This window comes from Humulus lupulus, chromosome 3, assembly GCF_963169125.1.
Source record: "Humulus lupulus chromosome 3, drHumLupu1.1, whole genome shotgun sequence".
Classification (NCBI taxonomy): Eukaryota; Viridiplantae; Streptophyta; class Magnoliopsida; order Rosales; family Cannabaceae; genus Humulus; species Humulus lupulus.
The window spans coordinates 9,988,756-10,010,544 of NC_084795.1; the positions used below are offsets into that span (position 1 = coordinate 9,988,756).

The following is a 21,789-nucleotide window of genomic DNA, read 5'->3' on the forward strand; positions in this document are numbered from 1 at the left end:
CACACACACACCACAGAAGCCTCTATAATAAAATTTTGCTTTACTTATTATTAGTTAATAATTTATTTTATTGGGGTCCAGTCCACAGCTTTGTGAAAATACAAGGCTATGCTTAAGCACTTGATACTTGATATAGTCAAGATGGTTTATTTATTATTTGTTTTTTTGGTTGAGGAGGTGCATTATTAGATAAATGAATTATTTCTTCTTTTCTTGGACGATTCAACTTTTATTTATGATCCATTAATTGGTTCTTGTCAGCAGACTAAACTAAGAGACAAATACAATACATGACAATTTGTGGAGCATCCAATATTGAATTCCTATTGATGGAGGAAATTTCATCAACCACAATCTTATATATAGCTAGCACTATATTATTTATCACAAAGTGGAAAATATTGTTGATGAGAAGAAATATATTGTTGATTAAAGGACAAAGATGTGAGATTTGTGACACTTCTCTTTCTTCATAAACAAACATAGATTTCATTATAGTTTTTTTTTATAAGTGGGTGGAGATCAACTTTTTTTTTTTAGGGTGGGTAGGTTCCTTATTAAGCCTACTTTTTTTGTGTCTTAATTGGAGAATGTCCTCCTAGGACTCTTCAAGAATGCATTATTAAAAAGCTTATGATTAATCATAGGCATATTCTCTTTACTCTAATGGAGAATTTTAATGGCCCTTTACTAGATAATGAAGCATCTCCATTGCATTCCAGCTAGTGGAAAAGACCTTTTAAATTGGAAGAGAATCATCTTTTTTAAGCACACCTTAGAGATTACTCCTTAATAAAGGTTCAATTAATACATTTCAGAACAATATTAAAGATTGTTACAAATTGTAATTTATCCCTAATCTTTTCTTTAATAAAGTTCTATAAAGAAAGTCTTCATAGTGAAGATCTATATATATGTGCTTTTTCTTTTGATTATCATCATGCATGACTAAAAACATGATTACTGATATGCTAATTTGAAAACTTTCTAACATCATAATGGGGTCAATATGGATTTATCAGCTCAAGAAATATACAAAACAGTTGAAAAAGGCCCTTCTAATGATTATGATCTAATGGATTAAAAAATAATCAAATTTAAAACAAAAAGGATCAACTAGAGTAGAGACGATGGCTGGCCAAGCAAAAAAAGAACTTTAATCAGTCTTGGCTGACCGAACCTTTCTGTAAGACCAGACTTGATTTTGGCCGAAAGCCACAAAAGTTGAAACATAAATTTACCTTATGTAATCCAATTGTTTTATGGTCCAACAACCAACGTTAGAGCCTCTTATTTGTTTGGGACATTATTTTGTATGATAATTCGAGAACTCACATCCAGCTTACATATGTTAACCTCAAAATTAATAAATAAAAAGAGATTAGACAATAATTTCCGATTAAGTTTGTCTTTAACTAGTTATACACTGCATTTACCTAAAAAAAAAACACTAAAGTCTACTTTTTTGCTTACTTGATTATAAGAGTCAAATCTCGTAGTCCTATTCCCCAACACTCCTTTAGAAGAATTTCACTTCAAATTGGCCGTAAACACTTTTCCAAGATCACCAACTTATCTTAGTTTGATGTTTAGTGGAAAAATTCATGCATGCTAAAGGAGAATTCAACTTTTGTCGATTAAAAAAAAGAAAAGAAAATAACTTTATTATGATTAATGGGTGTGCAGTACTACTGGTTGGTTCTATATATTACATGCTACGCTTACTTGGAAATGGATATAATATAAAGGATAAAGCCAAGTGACACTTGAACCTAAAATTATTGGTTAGGCATGCATGTGAAATGTAAATTTACACCTCTAACTTGCACAAAAATTGACATAGCGATTATTGGTGGAGGTCACCTTGTTTCACAAATCATTTTTGATCGAATCACATCAAATTTGAGGCTGCCTCATTTTTTGGAGACATTTTATACCATTGTGGACACAATGTTTTTATTTTTTTTCTTCTTTATGAGGAAGACTTCTCCATATTACTCGCTATTTCCCATGTTGTGTGTGATGAGTACCAATATTTTACGTGTTGATTAATAATAGTTTGCTAAAAAAAGTAGCTTCCTTTTACCACCTGGATAAAGATGGCTCAAGGAAGGGTTTGTTTGTCGATATTATTAGATGGGCCTTTTTGCATGAGCAGTGGACCCATTCAATTGACTTGTTACCAAACAGTGTTCCCATAATAAGTATAGGACGTAAGAGATTTATAGGGTAATTTGTCTACGTAGCAGTGATACGTTTGGACTATTCAATTTCTGTATCTATTATTTCAATAATTTTGGAACTAAATTCTGGATTTTATCCAAGGATACGATAGAGCTTTCATTCTTGACTCCATGCCCACTTGGACTGACTACCAAAAAAATATCCCAAATTAATGATAACAATGATATAAGAAAAAGTGTAAATAACAATGTCGGTCCTTAAGTTTCATTTATTTTGAATATTGGCCTCCAAATTTCTTTTTGGAGGTACTCAAGTATTTCACAAGTTATATACCTTTTCCGTCCAAAATTAAGGATTGGAGAATAAGAAAAAAAAATTAAGTTATTGTTCCGTAATGTTTCAAGTGTTTAAAGAAAAGAAAAGATAATTACCATTTCCTTTTCATACAAAAGATGCAATAACACTTCTTCATTCTTGTTAAATAAAAAATATAGAGGCTCAAATATATTGTTATCTTAAGATGTAAGCAAAATTAAGTACTAATTGTTTAGTACAAGCATTTCATAACTAAATGATGATTTATTAAATTTTAGTAATAATTGGATGTGCAAAAAATTCAACATTTCTCAAGCCTATGTTGGTGTTTCTCCACTGACATGCCCTTTTGTGATAGATTTGTAGACGGTAACAATCTATCTCATTTTTTACAACTGAATACATTAAGCTTTACTTATGCTTTTTTTTTTTTGCCGGTTATTCTTTTAGATGTCATATACGTGTGCTACAATTTAGTTTTTCAATTATTTATGGAACGAAAATCTTCTGTACCCATTTATCTATCTCCTATCCACCTGTTTTGTCCTTTTAAACGAACAACTTATTTATTAACTCCGTTAGTAATGCGGTATCTCTCCATTCAAAACAGTGTTCTTTTTTATGTCATTACACTTACCAATATAAATAACAACTAAATTAAAGAAAATGTAGTTTAATAAAATAATATTTTGAACTATTTTATGATAAATAGATAGAATGAGATGATGTGAAAGCTGAATAAAAAGATATTTCTGTTCGGGTATAACCTAGGATTTATACTTTTTTGAACCATGTATTTTTTTCGATTATCTGTTTGGACCCCGTGTTTTAAAAAATTTATTTTTGGACCTTATATTTTGTAAAATAGGTCAAATAGACCCCTAAACTCAATTTTGATAAAGAAAAAATTGAATATAACAACACAGTATTTAAGAAAAATGATTTTATTTTTGTTCTGAATTGTTAGTTTAGTGAATTATTTGTGATTTCAAATTAGAAAACTTTGACCATAATCAAGGTTAGGGTTCTATTTAAACCATTTACAAAACACAAGGTCCAAAAAGTAATTTGTCAAAACACAGAGTCCAAACATATAATAAGACAAACACATGGTCCAAAAATGTATAAACCATATAACTTATAATATATATTGTGGTGTCTTAATATGTAACGACCTCATTTCTTAACATACATATATAGTGTAAAAACAAATTTTAACATGAATACGACAATACTGAAATTCTGAATTTACAAAAAACTTTATTAAACAATACATAAACTAATGTTCATAACTTCAAACCATACAATACCCACAAACTAAATAAAAACTTTATCTTGCATACAAATCTTAATACTTTTATAAATAATTTTTCGTGGCGTTACTACACCTTAACGTAGAATTAGAGATATATCCAACCGATAAATTTAAAAGCTTTAGGTAAATTACAACGTTTATGAAATACTTTTAAATCTTTATATAAATTATAAAGTTCACAAAATACTTTTTATGAAATATAAATATAAAATCAAGTTTCTTGTTTATTTATAAAATAGCATAGCAGAACTCCACTCTTTTCAGGTCAGCCCTATATGTACAGTCATGTTGGCTCCACGTATACTCATCAACGATTTATATTTGGGGCCTCTTACCTACAATACAAAACATTATCCGATGAGCTAATGCTCAGTAAGCAGAATAACAACCTCATATGCATTAAAATAAACGTGCAACATGTTATGTATTTTCTTTCTTTCACTTTCCTTTCTTTTGGGCCCTAGAGGATGCTGCTGCCGACATTACATAGGGAATCACATTCCCACCTGAACATAAACATGATAATAAGGAATTTTTCCCTCATAAACATTCATTATATAGGGAAGTACATCTCCCTCCTTACATTTTTGGGACGTAGGTCTTCTAAGCAGCACCTCTACTTTAACGCTTTCAATAACTTGTTTGTGAACATTAAGCGTGCTTATGTATAAGAAATATAACATTCTTAAAAATAACTTATACATAACAACATGACAGAATAACATATAAAGCATATAAATGCACATAAGACACATAAAAAACTTGTATTGTAGATGAGGATTCTACTTATCTTGCGTCTTGATAAAACAACCGAAATTGTTAGCTTCCTGATAAAAACACAAACTATTAACTTACATAAAATCTACATGATGTAATTTTAGTTTATAATTGTTGTTATTCTATTTTTCTTATTTTATGTCCAAGCGTATGGTCATACTATAATTGTCCATGGCAAGATCCCAGTCTAAAAGTCGTGGTCATGGTCATACGGAAATGTCCACGTCATAGTATCTGTCATAATAATAGAGAATAAGGTCATATAATAAAAGTCCAAAGTGTGATCATAGCCTATATAAGTTTAGTATTATAAAGATACATAAAAAAATAGTTTATATTTCAATTTTGGCAATGTAAGTTATGACGACATGGTAAAATAATCTATATATAAATTTTGGCATTTTAACGGCATGGTAACATAATCTATATATATAAATTTTGGCATTATAACGACATAGTAAAATAATCTATATATAAATTTTGGCATTATAACATCATAGTAAATAATCTGTATATATATAATAACTAAATAACTGAAATGAAAAGCTCGGGAAAGAGCTTACCTAAAAGGTTTTCGTAGGCTAGCGTTACAGACATAACTTCGCCTAGATCTTCGAGGTTTAGAACTTTAGAAAGGTGTTAAGAAGATTTTTTGGTAAAGTGAGAGAAAGAAAATGAGGTTTTGTGATTCAAAATGAGTTTTGGAAGAGCTTTTTATAGGAAAAACTTAGGATACTATGCTAATAAAAAATTTTACATTACTTAGTCCAACATTTTTTACTCACAAATTTTTCTGAAAAAGTTTCTCTAACATCCATAAATTAATTATTTTCATGTGTTAGTTACTTCAACAACTTAGAATTGTTAAAATCCCACAATAGAATACAACTATATCCCCAACGGTCAGGTTATTGTTTCCAACGGTCGGATCACTATTCACCAACGGTCATAACGGCTAGTTTTTGTCCTATAAATACTTGTTCCTTCAACCATTTACTTGCACAACTTCTTCATCTCTTAACATTCTAGATAAAATTCATCATCAAATCATGAAAATATCTTTATTGTTCATAACTTTAGTGATTCTTTTCTTGTATTTAGCATCGTTCTATGTGTATTATACTAATGAAATGCTCATGAATATTATAGTTGCGTATTCATTAGTTATTCTTTCACTTTACTTAATAGCTCTAGCCTTCGATTAACATTGTAATGCACTCAAAAGTATGAATAAAAATATCTTATCTTATTTTTACAATCTACCCTCCTTACAAATTTTCGTCCACGAAAATCTAGAGTAAATCCGGATATTTAGCTTTCATCTCATCTTCACGCTCCTACGTAGCCTCTTCTATTGTCTGACTTCTCCACAATACCTTGACCAAAGATATTTCTTTATTTCTTAAGACCTTATTCTTTCGATCCAAGATTTGGACATGTTTTTGCTCATAGGTAAGGTCTTTGTCTACCTAAATAACTTCATGTCGCAACACGTGACTGGAATCAGGAATATATTTCTTCAACAGACACATGGAAGACATCATGCACATCCGACAACTCTGGTGGTAGTGCTAATTTATAGGCCACTTTTCCAATTCGGTCTAATATTTCAAAAGGTCCAATGAACCTTGGATTCAACTTTCCTTTTTGTCCAAATCTCATAACACCTTTCATTGGTGTTATCCGTAGAAATACTTTTTCTCCGACTTGGAACTCTAATGGTCTTCTTCGTTTGTCAGCATAACACTTTTGTCGACTTTGGGCTGCTGCTATCCTCTGTTGAATTTTTCGAACAATTTCCATTGTCGACGTCACAATATATGGTCCAGTTTGTTGCTCTATGTACTTTCTTTCACCCACCTCATGCCAATGGATATGGGATCGACATTTCCGTCCATATAACGCTTCATAGGGTGCCATCCCTATGGTTTCCTGATAACTGTTGTTATAGGCAAATTCAATCAGCGGTAGATATTTACTCCACGATCCTTCAAAATCCAGGACACACGCACGCTCTTAGCATATTTTCAAGATTCGGTATAGTCCTTTCTGTTTGACCATCTATTTGTGGGTGGAAAGCTGTACTAAATTTCAATCTTGTCCCCATAGCCTTGTGCAAGCTTTGCCAGAACTTCGAAGTAAATTTTGAGTCTCTATCTAACACTATGGAAATTGGAATTCTATGCAATCGTACTATCTCTTGCACATAAGCTTCCGCTAATTGGTCCCCTGTGTACGTCACCTTTACCGGAAGGAAATGAGCAGACTTTGTTAATCGATCGATGATGACCCATATCGAATCATATCCTTTGCTTGTTCGTGGAAGTCCAATAACAAAGTCCATTGCAATCTGCTCCCATTTCCATTCTGGTATTTCCAAGGGCTGCAGTTCTCCTCCAGGTCGTTGATGTTCTGCCTTAATCATTTGGCAAGTAAGATACCGAGCTACATATTGGGCTACATCTTTCTTCATGCCAGGCCACCAAAAGTGTTCCCTCAAACTTCTGTACATCTTTGTTGAGCTTGGGTGTACCGTGTATGGAGTGTTATGAGCTTCATTCATAATCTTATTCTTAATGTCCTCTCTTGCAGGTACGCAAATTCTTCCGTTAAATTTTAATATACCTGAGTCAGAAACATTAAAATTCTCCACTTTTTCATCGTTGACTTCTGCTTTGACCTCGCCTAGGTGAGGATCTGATTCTTAACCTTCTTTTGTTTCCTCCAACAGAGTCGACTACAACGTCAGTTTGGGCAATCCTCCGACTACTACTTCTATGCTCGATCTTACTACTTCCTCTTATAGCGGTTTGGACAAGACTTGAAGGAACATCAAGCTTGTCGACGTCTTTCTACTTAATGCCTCCGCTACTTTGTTAGCTTTACCAGGGTGGTATAAAATTTCACAGGTGTAGTCTTTGACTAATTCTAACCACCTTCTTTGTCTCATATTAAGTTCCTTCTGGGTAAAGAAGTACTTCAAACTCTTGTGATCAATAAAAATTTTACATCTTACTCCGTAGAGATAATGTCTCCAAATTTTCAAGGCAAAAAGTACTGTAGCTAACTCCAAATCATGTGTGGGGTAGTTTTTCTCGTAATCCTTTAATTTTCTGGAGGCGTAGGCTATTACTCTCCCTTCTTGCATCAACACCGCTCCTAATCCCATCTTTGAAGCGTCACAGAAAATTTCAAACTCGTCTCTACTATTCGGGATGGTGAGGATTGGAGCATTAGTTAGTCGATTCTTTAATTCCATAAAGCTCTCCTCACAAGCTTCCGTCCATATAAATCGACTATTCATTCTAGTGAGCGCCGTAAGTGGGGTTGCAATTTTGGAAAACCCTTCTATGAATCGTCGATAATATCCAGCTAGGCCCAGAAAACTTCTTACTTCAGTTGCATTCCTTGGCTGGGACCATCCTTTTACTGCTTCTACCTTAGATGGATCCACCAAAATCCCACTTTTTGACACAACATGTCCCAAAAAGTTAATTTTATCGAGCCAAAATTCACACTTCTTGAATTTGGCATACAGTTGTTCCTTTTTGAGAGTTTCCAGCGTACATCTTAGATGTTCCTCATGTTCTTTTTCTGACTTTGAGTATATAAGGATATCATTGATAAAATCAACGACAAATTTATCCAAGAAATCCTTAAATACTCTATTCATGAGGTCCATGAAAGCTGCAAGAGCATTAGTTAGTCCAAATTGTATCACCAGGAATTCGTAATGTCCATAACGAGTTCGAAACGCCATTCTGGGAATATCTTTTTCCTCCATCTTGAGCTGGTGGTATCCCGAACGAAGGTCTATCTTTGAAAATATTGCCGCTCCCTGTAGTTGGTCGAATAAATCATCAATCCTGGGTAGCGGGTACTTATTTTTAATTGTCACTTTGTTGAGTTCCCTATAATCAATGCACATTCTCATTGTGCCATCCTTCTTCTTCACGAATAGAACTGGGGCTCCCCATGGTGAATGACTGGGTCTTATAAACTTATTTTCCAGAAGTTCCTCCAGTTGAGTCTTTAGTTCTTTCAGTTCGGCAGGTGCCATGTGGTAAGGGGCCTTTGAAATCGAAGTTGTACCAGGTAACAACTCGATCTCAAACTCAATTTCACGATCGAGAGGAATTCCCGGAAGATCTTCTGGAAATGCTTCCATAAATTCGCGTACAATATGAACGTCTTCAGGTCTCGCAAGCTTCTCTTTCGAGGTGTTACAAATTGTTGCTAGATATCCGGTGCATCTGTTTGCTAATAATTTCCTTGCCCTTGCTGCAGAAATCATTGGTGAAGGGGTTCGTTTCACTTTCCCTTGAAAATGAACTTCGTCTTCTCCTACCGGTGCAAGAATGACTTCTTTCTTACTACAGTCGGTTCTAGCGTTATACGTTGTTAGGAAATCCATTCCTAAAATGACGTCATAGTCCTTCATGTCGATAATGATCAGGTTAACATATAGTTCTCTGTCATTGATTGTAATTGGTATAGTCTTATACCAATGAGTTTAGTATAGCACTTCCCCAGAGGGCAGTGCTATACTAAAAATTGTATCCATCTTAACAGGTAATCCATTCAGTCTACCAACAAAATGCACTGATGCGAATGAATGTGTAGCTCCATAATCAACTAATACTGATGCAGGGATGTTATTGAAAAGGAGCTGACCTGAGATTACTGTGGATGGACTTGCTTCCGCTTCTTCCCGAGTCAAGGAAAAGACTCTGCCATTTGTTTTCTTTTCTTCTCCTCCTTTATATTGTTCGTTACGGTTGTAACATTCCCTTGCAAAGTGCCCTGGCTTCCCACATATGTAACAAGTGTTAGTCTCTACCCGACATTCACCAGGATGGTATTTGTTGCATTGAGGAAATATTGGGACCGATCCTTTCCTCTCTTGTTGTTGTTGTTGAAACTCTACTGGTTAGGCCGCTTCTTGTCACTATTTTTCTAACTTGGACCACCTTTCATGAAATGGTTATTTTGCCGATTTCGGATGTTCCTTGCGCCCTGTCTTTTGAATTCAGCTTCATTCTCGCATCAATATCGCCCTTTCGATCTTTAAGGCTTTGCCAGCTACTTTGGAAAAAGAAGCTCCCTCCAAGTCTGCTACTTCGAGGTCTTTGCGAATGTCAGGATGAATAAATGCTTGATTTTTAATTCATCCGTACAGACCATGTGGGGTGCATATCTTGAGAGTTCATTAAATTTCCGAATAAACTCCTCCATCGACATCTTTTTCTGCCTTAGGTAAGTGAATTCTCTTGCTTTTTCATCTTTCAAGGCAGTTGTAAGGTATCTCTCTTCCAATAAGTTTCGAAATTGTTCCCAAGTCATTGTGTCTACTCCATGGATGGCCACCATAGTATCCCACCAATAGCTAGCATCCTCCCTCAACAAGTATATTGCTAGCCGCACTTTGTCTACTTGTGGGACTCGAGCTAGATCAAAAAGTCTTTCCATCGTGCGAATTCAATTCTCTGTTACTTTCGAATCAATGCTTCCATAGAATTCTTGGGGGTGGAATTTCATAAAGGTCTTTGGAGAGTAATTGGCTGTTGCATTTCTGACTTTTATTGGAGGAGTCGGAGGTGGAGCGTGTTGCTGTGCTCCATTTGTTGGTGGGTGGTCTGCGCTATCTTGTGGTGATTCTTCATTACCTTGTGATCGTCCCTCATTTCTCTGTTGCCTTAGGAATTGTTCTAGTAAATCTTCTAACCGTTGGTTTTTCTCATTTTCTTCTTGAAATTTTTGTATTAGCTCAGTAACATTTGGAGTAGTTTGCTCTGCAGTAGGCTCTCCAGCTGCATGCCCCTCCATTCTTCAACTCTAAAAGATCATGAGTTGGTATGATTACCATGAATAAAACTTTCTTGAAAGTAAATGACCATATCACTTATTTACACGTCAAGTAGCGCTAGATATAACTTTGCTAATGGATTAAATTTAATGCCAACATATATATATATTTATAAGGACTTACTTGATGAGTACCACGCTTACCATCATGCTTGTAAATATGGGATTGTCTTCGAAATCGATCCGCTCTGATACCACTCTCCTTTCTTTACATACATATATAGTGTAAAAACAAATTTTAACTTGAATACGACAATACTAAAATTCTGAATTTACAAAAAAATTTATTAAACTATACATAAACTAATGTTCATAACTTCAAACCATACAATACCCACAAACTAAGTAAAAACTTTATCTTGCATACAAATCTTAATACTTTTTCGTGGCGTTACTACACCTTAACGTAGAATTAGAGATGTATCCACCCGATAAATTTAAAAGCTTTGTGTAAATTACAACGTTTATGAAATACTTTTAAAGCTTTATGTAAATTATAAAGTTTGCAAAATACTTTTTATAAAATATAAATATAAAATCAAGTTTCTTGTTTATTTATAAAATAACATAGCAGAACTACACTCCTTCAGGTCAGCCCCATATGTACAGTAATGTTGGCTCCACGTATACTCATCAACGATTTATATTTGGGGCCTCTTACCTACAATACAAAACATTATCTGATGAGCTAATGCTCAGTAAGCAGAATAGCTACCTCATATGCATTAAAATAAACGTGCAACATGTTATGTATTTTCTTTCCTTTTTTTTGGGCCCTAGAGGATGCTGCTGCCGGCATGACATAGGGAATCACATTCCAACCTAAACATAAACATGATAATATGAAATTTTTCCCTCATAAACATTCATTATATAGGGAAGTACATCTCCCTCCTTATATTTTTGGGACGTAGGTCTCCCAAGCAGCACATCTACTTTAACGCTTTCAATAACTTGTTTGTGAACATTAAGCGTGCTTATACATAAGAAATATAACATTCTTAAAAATAACTTATGCATAACAACATATAAATGCATATAAAAGACTTGTATTGTAGATGAGGATTCTACTTACCTTGCGTCTTGATAAAACAACCGAAATTGTTAGCTTCCTGATAAAAACACAAACTATTAACTTACATAAAATCTACATGATGTAATTTTAGTTTATAATTGTTGTTATTCTATTTTTCTTATTTTATGTCCAGACGTATGGTCATACTATAATTGTTCATGGCAAGATCCCGGTCTAAAAGTCGTGGTCATGGTCATACGGAAATGTCCAAGTCATAGTATCAGTCCATAATAATAGGGAATAAAGTCATATAATAAAAGTCCAAAGTGTGACCATAGCCTATATAAATTTAGTATTATAAAGATACATAAAAAAAATAGTTTATATTTCAATTTTGGTATTGTAAGTTATGACGACATGGTAAAATAATCTATATATAAATTTTGGCATTTTAACGGCATGGTAACATAATCTATATATATAAATTTAGACATTATAACAACAAAGTAAAATAACTATATATAAATTTTGGCATTATAACGACATAGTAAAATAATCTGTATATATATAATAACTGAAATGAAAGGCTCGGGAAAGAGCTTACCTAAAAGGTTTTCGTAGGCTAGCGTTACGGACAGAACTTCGCTTAGATCTTCGAGGTTTAGAACTTTAGAAGGGTGTTAAGAAGATTTTTGGGTAGAGTGAGAGAAAAAAAATGAGGTTTTGTGATTCAAAATAAGTTTTGGAAGAGCTATTTATGGGAAAAATTTGGGATACTATGCTAATAAAATATTTAAAATATCCAGCATAGTGGAATAATAAAATATTAAGCATGGTGGTTTGCTAAAGTCATCATTGTATCACTACTGCATCATCATGTGGGAACCATGGGGTGGACCCCATTGTGGGACCCATGTGTACCCTATTGTGGGACCCACTATGAATAGTACCCGATGAATAGAAACCAAAAAAATGAAAACTTCTCAATCTTCTTATATTACTTAGTCCAACATTTTTTACTCACAAATTTTCTGAAAAAGTTTCTCTAACATCCATAAGAAGATACAATGATGTTGTTGAAGTAACTAACACATGAGAATAATTAATTTATGGATGTTAGAGAAACTTTTTCAGAAAAATTTGTGAGTAAAAAATGTTGGACTAAGTAATATAAGAAGATTGAGAAGTTTACATCTGTTGGTTACTATTCACCAGTAAGGTCCACATGGGTCCCACAACAAAGTCCACCACATGGTTCCCACATGATGATGTAGTAGGGATACAATGATGACTTTAGCAAACCACCATGTTTAATATTTTGAATATTTTATTATTCCACTATGCTTGATATTTTAAATATTTTATTAGCATAGTATCCCAAGTTTTTCATATAAATAGCTCTTCCAAAACTCATTTTGAATCACAAAACCTCATTTTCTTTCACCCAAAAATCTTCTTAACACCCTTCTAAAGTTTTAGACCTCGAAGATCTAGGCGAAGTTTTGTCTGTAACGCTAGCCTACGAAAACCTTTTAGGTAAGCTCTTTCCCAAGCCTTTCATTTCAGTTATTTAGTTATTATATATATACAGATTATATTACTTTGCTGTTATAATGCCAAAATTTATATATAGATTATTTTACTATGTCGTTATAATGCCAAAAAATATATATATAGATTACATTACCATGCTGTTCAAATGCCAAAATTTATATATAGATTATTTTACCATGTGGTCATAACTTACAATGCCAAAATTGAAATATAAACTTTTTTTTATGTATTTTTATAATACTAAACTTATATAGGCTATGGTCACACTTTGGACTATTATGGACTTTTATTATATGACTTTATTCCCTATTATTATGGACTTATACTATGACTTGAACATATTCGTATGACCATGACCATAACCATGACCACGGCTTTTAGACCGGGATCTTGCCATGGACAATTATAGTATGACCATACGTCTGGACATAAAATAAACAATAAAATAAGAAAAAGAGAATAACAACAATTATAAACTAAAATTACATCATGTAGATTTTATGTAAGTTAATAGTTTGTGTTTTTATCAGGAAGATAACAATTTCAGTGTTTTATCAAGATGCAAGGTAAGTAGAATCATCATCTATAATACAAGTCTTTTATGTGTCTTATGTGCATTTATATGCTTTATATGTTGTTATGCATAAGTTATTTTTAAGAATGTTATATTTCTTATGTATAAGCACGCTTAATGTTCACAAACAAGTTATTGAAAGCGTTAAAGTAGAGGTGCTGCTTGGGAGACCTACGTCCCAAAAATGTAAGGAGGGAGATGTACTTCCCTATATAATAAATGTTTATGAGGGAAAAATTCCCTATGTAATGTCGGCAACAGCATCCTCTAGGGCCCAAAAGAAAGGAAAGTGAAAGAAAGAAAATACATAACATGTTGCACGTTTATTTTAATGCATATGAGGTAGCTATTCTGCTTACTGAGTCTTAGCTCATCAGATAATGTTTTGTATTGTAGGTAAGAGGCCCCAAATATAAATCGTTGATGAGTATACATGGAGCCAACATGACTGTACATATGGGGCTGACCTAAAGGGAGTGGAGTTCTGCTATGCTATTTTATAAATAAACAAGAAACTTGATTTTATATTTATATTTCATAAAAAATATTTTGTGAACTTTATAATTTACATAAAGCTTTAAAAGTATTTCATAAACGTTGTAATTTACATAAAGCTTTTAAATTTATTGGCTGGATACATCTCTAATTCTACGTTAAGGTGTACTAACGCCACGAAAAATTATTTATAAAAGTATTAAGATTTGTATGCAAGATAAAGTTTTTATTTAGTTTGTGGGTATTGAAGTTATGAACATTACTTTATGTATTATTTAATAAAAAACTTTGTAAATTCAGAATTTCAGTATTGTCGTATTCAGGTTAAAATTTGTTTGTACACTACATATGTATGTTAAGAAAGGAGGTCGTTACAGAGTGGTATCAGAGCGGATCGATTTCGAAGACAATCCCATATTTACAAGCATGATGGTAAGCGTGGTACTCATCAAGTAAGTCCTTATAAATATATATATGTTGGCATTAAATTTAATCCATTAGCAAAGTTATATCTAGCGCTACTTGACGTGTAAATAAGTGATATGGTCATTTACTTTCAAGAAAGTTTTATTCATGGTAATCATACCAACTCATGATCTTTTAGAGTTGAAGAATGGAGGGGCATGCAGCTGGAGAGCCTACTGCAGAGCAAACTACTCCAAATGTTACTGAGCTAATACAAAAATTTCAAGAAGAAAATGAGAAAGACCAACGGTTAGAAGATTTACTAGAACAATTCCTAAGGCAACAGAGAAATGAGGGACGATCACAAGGTAATGAAGAATCACCACAAGATAGCGCAGACCACCCACCAACAAATGGAGCACAGCAACACGCTCCACCTCCGACTCCTCCAATAAAAGTCAGAAATGCAACAGCCAATTACTCTCCAAAGACCTTTATGAAATTCCACCCCCAAGAATTCTATGGAAGCATTGATTCGAAAGTAACAGAGAATTGAATTCGCACGATGGAAAGACTTTTTGATCTAGCTCGAGTCCCACAAGTAGACAAAGTGCGGCTAGCAATATACTTGTTGAGGGAGGATGCTAGCTATTGGTGGGATACTATGGTGGCCATCCATGGAGTAGACACAATGACTTGGGAACAATTTCGAAACTTATTGGAAGAGAGATACCTTACAACTGCCTTGAAAGATGAAAAAGCAAGAGAATTCACTTACCTAAGGCAGAAAAAGATGTCGATGGAGGAGTTTATTCGGAAATTTAATGAACTCTCAAGATATGCACCCCACATGGTCTGTACGGATGAATTAAAAATCAAGCATTTATTCATCCTGACATTCGCAAAGACCTCGAAGTAGCAGACTTGGAGGGAGCTTCTTTTTCCAAAGTAGCTGGCAAAGCCTTAAAGATCGAAAGGGCGATATTGATGCGAGAATGAAGCTGAATTCAAAAGACAGGGCGCAAGGAACATCCGAAATCGGCAAAATAACCATTTCATGAAAGGTGGTCCAAGTTAGAAAAATAGTGACAAGAAGCGGCCTAACCAGTAGAGTTTCAACAACAACAACAAGAGAGGAAAGGATCGGTCCCAATATTTCCTCAATGCAACAAATACCATCCTGGTGAATGTCGGGTAGAGACTAACACTTGTTACATATGTGGGAAGCCAGGGCACTTTGCAAGGGAATGTTACAACCGTAACGAACAATATAAAGGAGGAGAAGAAAAGAAAACAAATGGCAGAGTCTTTTCCTTGACTCGGGAAGAAGCGGAAGCAAGTCCATCCACAGTAATCTCAGGTCAGCTCCTTTTCAATAACATCCCTGCATCAGTATTAGTTGATTATGGAGCTACACATTCATTCGCATCAGTGCATTTTGTTGGTAGACTGAATGGATTACCTGTTAAGATGGATACAATTTTTAGTATAGCACTGCCCTCTGGGGAAGTGCTATACTAAACTCATTGGTATAAGACTATACCAATTACAATCAATGACAGAGAACTATATGTTAACCTGATCATTATCGACATGAAGGACTATGACGTCATTTTAGGAATGGATTTCCTAACAACGTATAACGCTAGAACCGACTGTAGTAAGAAAGAAGTCATTCTTGCACCGGTAGGAGAAGACGAAGTTCATTTTCAAGGGAAAGTGAAACGAACCCCTTCACCAATGATTTCTGCAGCAAGGGCAAGGAAATTATTAGCAAACGGATGCACCGGATATCTAGCAACAATTTGTAACACCTCGAAAGAGAAGCTTGCGAGACCTGAAGACGTTCATATTGTACGCGAATTTATGGAAGCATTTCCAGAAGATCTTCCGGGAATTCCTCTCGATCGTGAAATTGAGTTTGAGATCGAGTTGTTACCTGGTACAACTTCGATTTCAAAGGCCCCTTACCACATGGCACCTGCCGAACTGAAAGAACTAAAGACTCAACTGGAGGAACTTCTGGAAAATAAGTTTATAAGACCCAGTCATTCACCATGGGGAGCCCCAGTTCTATTCGTGAAGAAGAAGGATGGCACAATGAGAATGTGCATTGATTATAGGGAACTCAACAAAGTGACAATTAAAAATAAGTACCCGCTACCCAGGATTGATGATTTATTCGACCAACTACAGGGAGCGGCAATATTTTCAAAGATAGACCTTCGTTCGGGATACCACCAGCTCAAGATGGAGGAAAAAGATATTCCCAGAATGGCGTTTCGAACTCGTTATGGACATTACGAATTCCTGGTGATACAATTTGGACTAACTAATGCTCTTGCAGCTTTCATGGACCTCATGAATAGAGTATTTAAGGATTTCTTGGATAAATTTGTCGTTGATTTTATCAATGATATCCTTATATACTCAAAGTCAGAAAAAGAACATGAGGAACATCTAAGATGTACGCTGGAAACTCTCAAAAAGGAACAACTGTATGCCAAATTCAAGAAGTGTGAATTTTGGCTCGATAAAATTAACTTTTTGGGACATGTTGTGTCAAAAAGTGGGATTTTGGTGGATCCATCTAAGGTAGAAGCAGTAAAAGGATGGTCCCAGCCAAGGAATGCAACTGAAGTAAGAAGTTTTCTGGGCCTAGCTGGATATTATCGACGATTCATAGAAGGGTTTTCCAAAATTGCAACCCCACTTACGGCGCTCACTAGAATGAATAGTCGATTTATATGGACGGAAGCTTGTGAGGAGAGCTTTATGGAATTAAAGAATCGACTAACTAATGCTCCAATCCTCACCATCCCGAATAGTAGAGACGAGTTTGAAATTTTCTGTGACGCTTCAAAGATGGGATTAGGAGCGGTGTTGATGCAAGAAGGGAGAGTAATAGCCTACGCCTCCAGAAAATTAAAGGATTACGAGAAAAACTACCCCACACATGATTTGGAGTTAGCTACAGTACTTTTTGCCTTGAAAATTTGGAGACATTATCTCTACGGAGTAAGATGTAAAATTTTTATTGATCACAAGAGTTTGAAGTACTTCTTTACCCAGAAGGAACTTAATATGAGACAAAGAAGGTGGTTAGAATTAGTCAAAGACTACACCTGTGAAATTTTATACCACCCTGGTAAAGCTAACAAAGTAGCGGAGGCATTAAGTAGAAAGACGTCGACAAGCTTGATGTTCCTTCAAGTCTTGTCCAAACCGCTATAAGAGGAAGTAGTAAGATCGAGCATAGAAGTAGTAGTCGGAGGATTGCCCAAACTGACGTTGTAGTCGACTCTGCTGGAGGAAACAAAAGAAGGTTAAGAATCAGATCCTCACCTAGGCGAGGTCAAAGCAGAAGTCAACGATGAAAAAGTGGAGAATTTTAATGTTTCTGACTCAGGTATATTAAAATTTAACGGAAGAATTTGCGTACCTGCAAGAGAGGACATTAAGAATAAGATTATGAATGAAGCTCATAACACTCCATACACGGTACACCCAAGCTCAACAAAGATGTACAGAAGTTTGAGGGAACACTTTTGGTGGCCTGGCATGAAGAAAGATGTAGCCCAATATGTAGCTCGGTATCTTACTTGCCAAATGATTAAGGCAGAACATCAACGACCTGGAGGAGAACTGCAGCCCTTGGAAATACCAGAATGGAAATGGGAGCAGATTGCAATGGACTTTGTTATTGGACTTCCACGAACAAGCAAAGGATATGATTCGATATGGGTCATCATCGATCGATTAACAAAGTCTGCTCATTTCCTTCCGGTAAAGGTGACGTACACAGGGGACCAATTAGCGGAAGCTTATGTGCAAGAGATAGTACGATTGCATAGAATTCCAATTTCCATAGTGTTAGATAGAGACTCAAAATTTACTTCGAAGTTCTGGCAAAGCTTGCACAAGGCTATGGGGACAAGATTGAAATTTAGTACAGCTTTCCACCCACAAATAGATGGTCAAACAGAAAGGACTATACCGAATCTTGAAAATATGCTAAGAGCGTGCGTGTGTCCTGGATTTTGAAGGATCGTGGAGTAAATATCTACCGCTGATTGAATTTTCCTATAACAACAGTTATCAGGAAACCATAGGGATGGCACCCTATGAAGCGTTATATGGACGGAAATGTCGATCCCATATCCATTGGCATGAGGTGGGTGAAAGAAAGTACATAGAGCAACAAACTGGACCATATATTGTGACGTCGACAATGGAAATTGTTCGAAAAATTCAACAGAGGATAGCAGCAGCCCAAAGTCGACAAAAGTGTTATGCTGACAAACGAAGAAGACCATTAGAGTTCCAAGTCGGAGAAAAAGTATTTCTACGGATAACACCAATGAAAGGTGTTATGAGATTTGGACAAAAAGGAAAGTTGAATCCAAGGTTCATTGGACCTTTTGAAATATTAGACCGAATTGGAAAAGTGGCCTATAAATTAGCACTACCACCAGAGTTGTCGGATGTGCATGATGTCTTCCATGTGTCTGTTGAAGAAATATATTCCTGATTCCAGTCACGTGTTGCGACATGAAGTTATTTAGGTAGACAAAGACCTTACCTATGAGCAAAAACATGTCCAAATCTTGGATCGAAAGAATAAGGTCTTAAGAAATAAAGAAATATCTTTGGTCAAGGTATTGTGGAGAAGTCAGACAATAGAAGAGGCTACGTAGGAGCGTGAAGATGAGATGAAAGCTAAATATCCGGATTTACTCTAGATTTTCGTGGACGAAAATTTGTAAGGAGGGTAGATTGTAAAAATAAGATAAGATATTTTTATTCATACTTTTGAGTGCATTACAATGTTAATCGAAGGCTAGAGCTATTAAGTAAAGTGAAAGAATAACTAATGAATACGCAACTATAATATTCATGAGCATTTCATTAGTATAATACACATAGAACGATGCTAAATACAAGAAAAGAATCACTAAAGTTATGAACAATAAAGATATTTTCATGATTTGATGATGAATTTTATCTAGAATGTTAAGAGATGAAGAAGTTGTGCAAGTAAATGGTTGAAGGAACAAGTATTTATAGGACAAAAACTAGCCGTTATGACCGTTGGTGAATAGTGATCCGACCGTTGGAAACAATAACCTGACCGTTGGGGATATAGTTGTATTCTATTGTGGGATTTTAACAATTCTAAGTTGTTGAAGTAACTAACACATGAAAATAATTAATTTATGGATGTTAGAGAAACTTTTTCAGAAAAATTTGTGAGTAAAAAATGTTGGACTAAGTAATGTAAGAAGATTGAGAAGTTTTCATTTTTTGGTTACTATTCACCAGGTACTATTCATAGTAGGTCCCACAATAAGGTCCACATGGGTCCCACAACGGGGTCCACCCCATGGTTCCCACATGATGATGCAGTAGTGATACAATGATGACTTTAGCAAACCACCATGCTTAATATTTTGAATATTTTATTATTCCACTATGCTGGATATTTTAAATATTTTATTAGCATAGTATCTCAAGTTTTTCCTACAAATAGCTCTTCCGAAACTCATTTTGAATCACAAAACCTCATTTTCTTTCTCTCACTCTACCCAAAAATCTTCTTAACACCCTTCTAAAGTTCTAATCCTCGAAGATCTAGGCGAAGTTTTGTCTGTAACGCTAGCCTACGAAAATCTTTTAGGTAAGCTCTTTCCCGAGCCTTTCATTTCAGTTATTTAGTTATTATATATATACAGATTATTTTACTATGTTGTTATAATGCCAAAATTTATATATATTATTTTACTATGTCGTTATAATGCCAAAATTTATATGTATAGATTATGTTACCATGTCGTTACAATGCCAAAATTGAAATATAAACTATTTTTTTTATGTATCTTTATAATACTAAACTTATATAGGTTATGGTCACACTTTGGACTATTATGGACTTTTATTATATGACCTTATTCTCAATTATTATGGATTGATACTATGACCTGGACATTTCCGTATGACCATGACCATGACCACGACTTTTAGACTGAGATATTGCCATGGACAATTATAGTATGACCTTACACTTGGCCATAAAATAAACAATAAAATAAGAAAAATAGAATAACAACAATTATAAACTAAAATTACATTATGTAGATTTTATGTAAGTTAATAGTTTGTGTTTTTATCAGGAAGCTAACAATTTCGGTTGTTTTATCAAGACGCAAGATAAGTAGAATCCTCATCTACAATATAAGTATTTTATGTGTCTTATGTGCATTTATATGTTTTATATGTTATTCTGCCATGTTGTTATGCATAAGTTATTTTTAAGAATGTTATATCTCTTATGCATAAGCACGCTTAATGTTCACAAACAAGTTATTGAAAGCGTTAAAGTAGAGGTGCTGCTTGGGAGACCTACGTCCCAAAAATGTTAGGAGGGAGATGTACTTCTCTATATAATGAATGTTTATGAGGGAGAAATTCCCTATTATCATGTTTATGTTTAGGTGGGAATGTGATTCCCTATGTAATGCCGGCAGCAGCATTCTCGAGGGCCCAAAAGAAAGGAAAGTGAAAGAAAGAAAATACATAATGTTTACCGAGATTTTCAGAAACTATATTAATAAAAATTAAGCGAGATTAATGATAAGAGATTTAGAGGATATAAACAAGATTTTTACGTGGTTGGAGCGTTAATGAGCCTTAGTCCACGAGACAGTTGTATTAGAGCTTGGAAAGTCTGTAGCAATGGAGTTTTTCTCTCTTTTTTAGCAGAGTAACTGTACACAAGCTAAGAGGAGATCATTTCTTTAGTGCTCTGTCACCTGTATTTATAGGCTCACAAGAGCACTGGGCTTGGGCCGGGCTGACCCAGGCCCAACAAAGATATAAATACCACTGGCTTCACCATCGGAAGCCCAATACAAAAGGATAAAAATATAAAAGACAAACAATGATCAGAGCCCACTGGGGCAGCCCAGAGCCTACCTATCACCCGACAAAATTGGGCTTTTGGTCTGGGCATTCCGAGTTACGAGGCAGATTCGGGAGACAAGATCAGTCAGGGTAGTGGCGGCACAGGTCTGAACCAGCAGCGTGCAATTCCGAGGTGGCGTTTTCCGCAGGTGAAAAGTGGGGACAACTCACACGCTTCATGGGGCGGCGTCAAGGTCACGAATGCTTTACCCTGCCAACCCTGAGGACTTGACCCGGGTTCGTTTACCTCTGTCCCTCTTCGTTTACCGTAAGCCCGGATCATCTACATAGAGCCCGGATTGTGTTACCAGGCTCCAGGACCGTTTGCAT

General features: G+C 35.0%; 2 protein-coding genes and 1 pseudogene across 2 annotated transcripts; 1 reads left to right on the forward strand and 2 right to left on the reverse strand.

Moving 5' to 3' along the window:
* Positions 1-1,202: 1,202 nt before the first annotated feature.
* LOC133822046 (uncharacterized) overlaps positions 1,203-21,789 on the reverse strand; it is a 34,769-nt pseudogene continuing 14,182 nt past the window's right edge.
* On the reverse strand, positions 6,095-9,032 carry LOC133823620 (uncharacterized). The gene is made up of 4 exons (XM_062256482.1): positions 8,556-9,032; positions 7,601-8,189; positions 6,604-7,216; positions 6,095-6,530 (listed from the first exon to the last, which is right to left on the reverse strand). The coding sequence occupies exons 1-4, from the start codon at positions 9,030-9,032 to the stop codon at positions 6,095-6,097; spliced, it is 2,115 nt and encodes a 704-aa protein (XP_062112466.1).
* LOC133823622 (uncharacterized) lies at positions 16,093-18,543 on the forward strand. The gene is made up of 3 exons (XM_062256483.1): positions 16,093-16,569; positions 16,936-17,524; positions 17,909-18,543. Exons 1-3 carry the CDS (start codon positions 16,093-16,095, stop codon positions 18,541-18,543), a joined length of 1,701 nt encoding a protein of 566 aa, XP_062112467.1.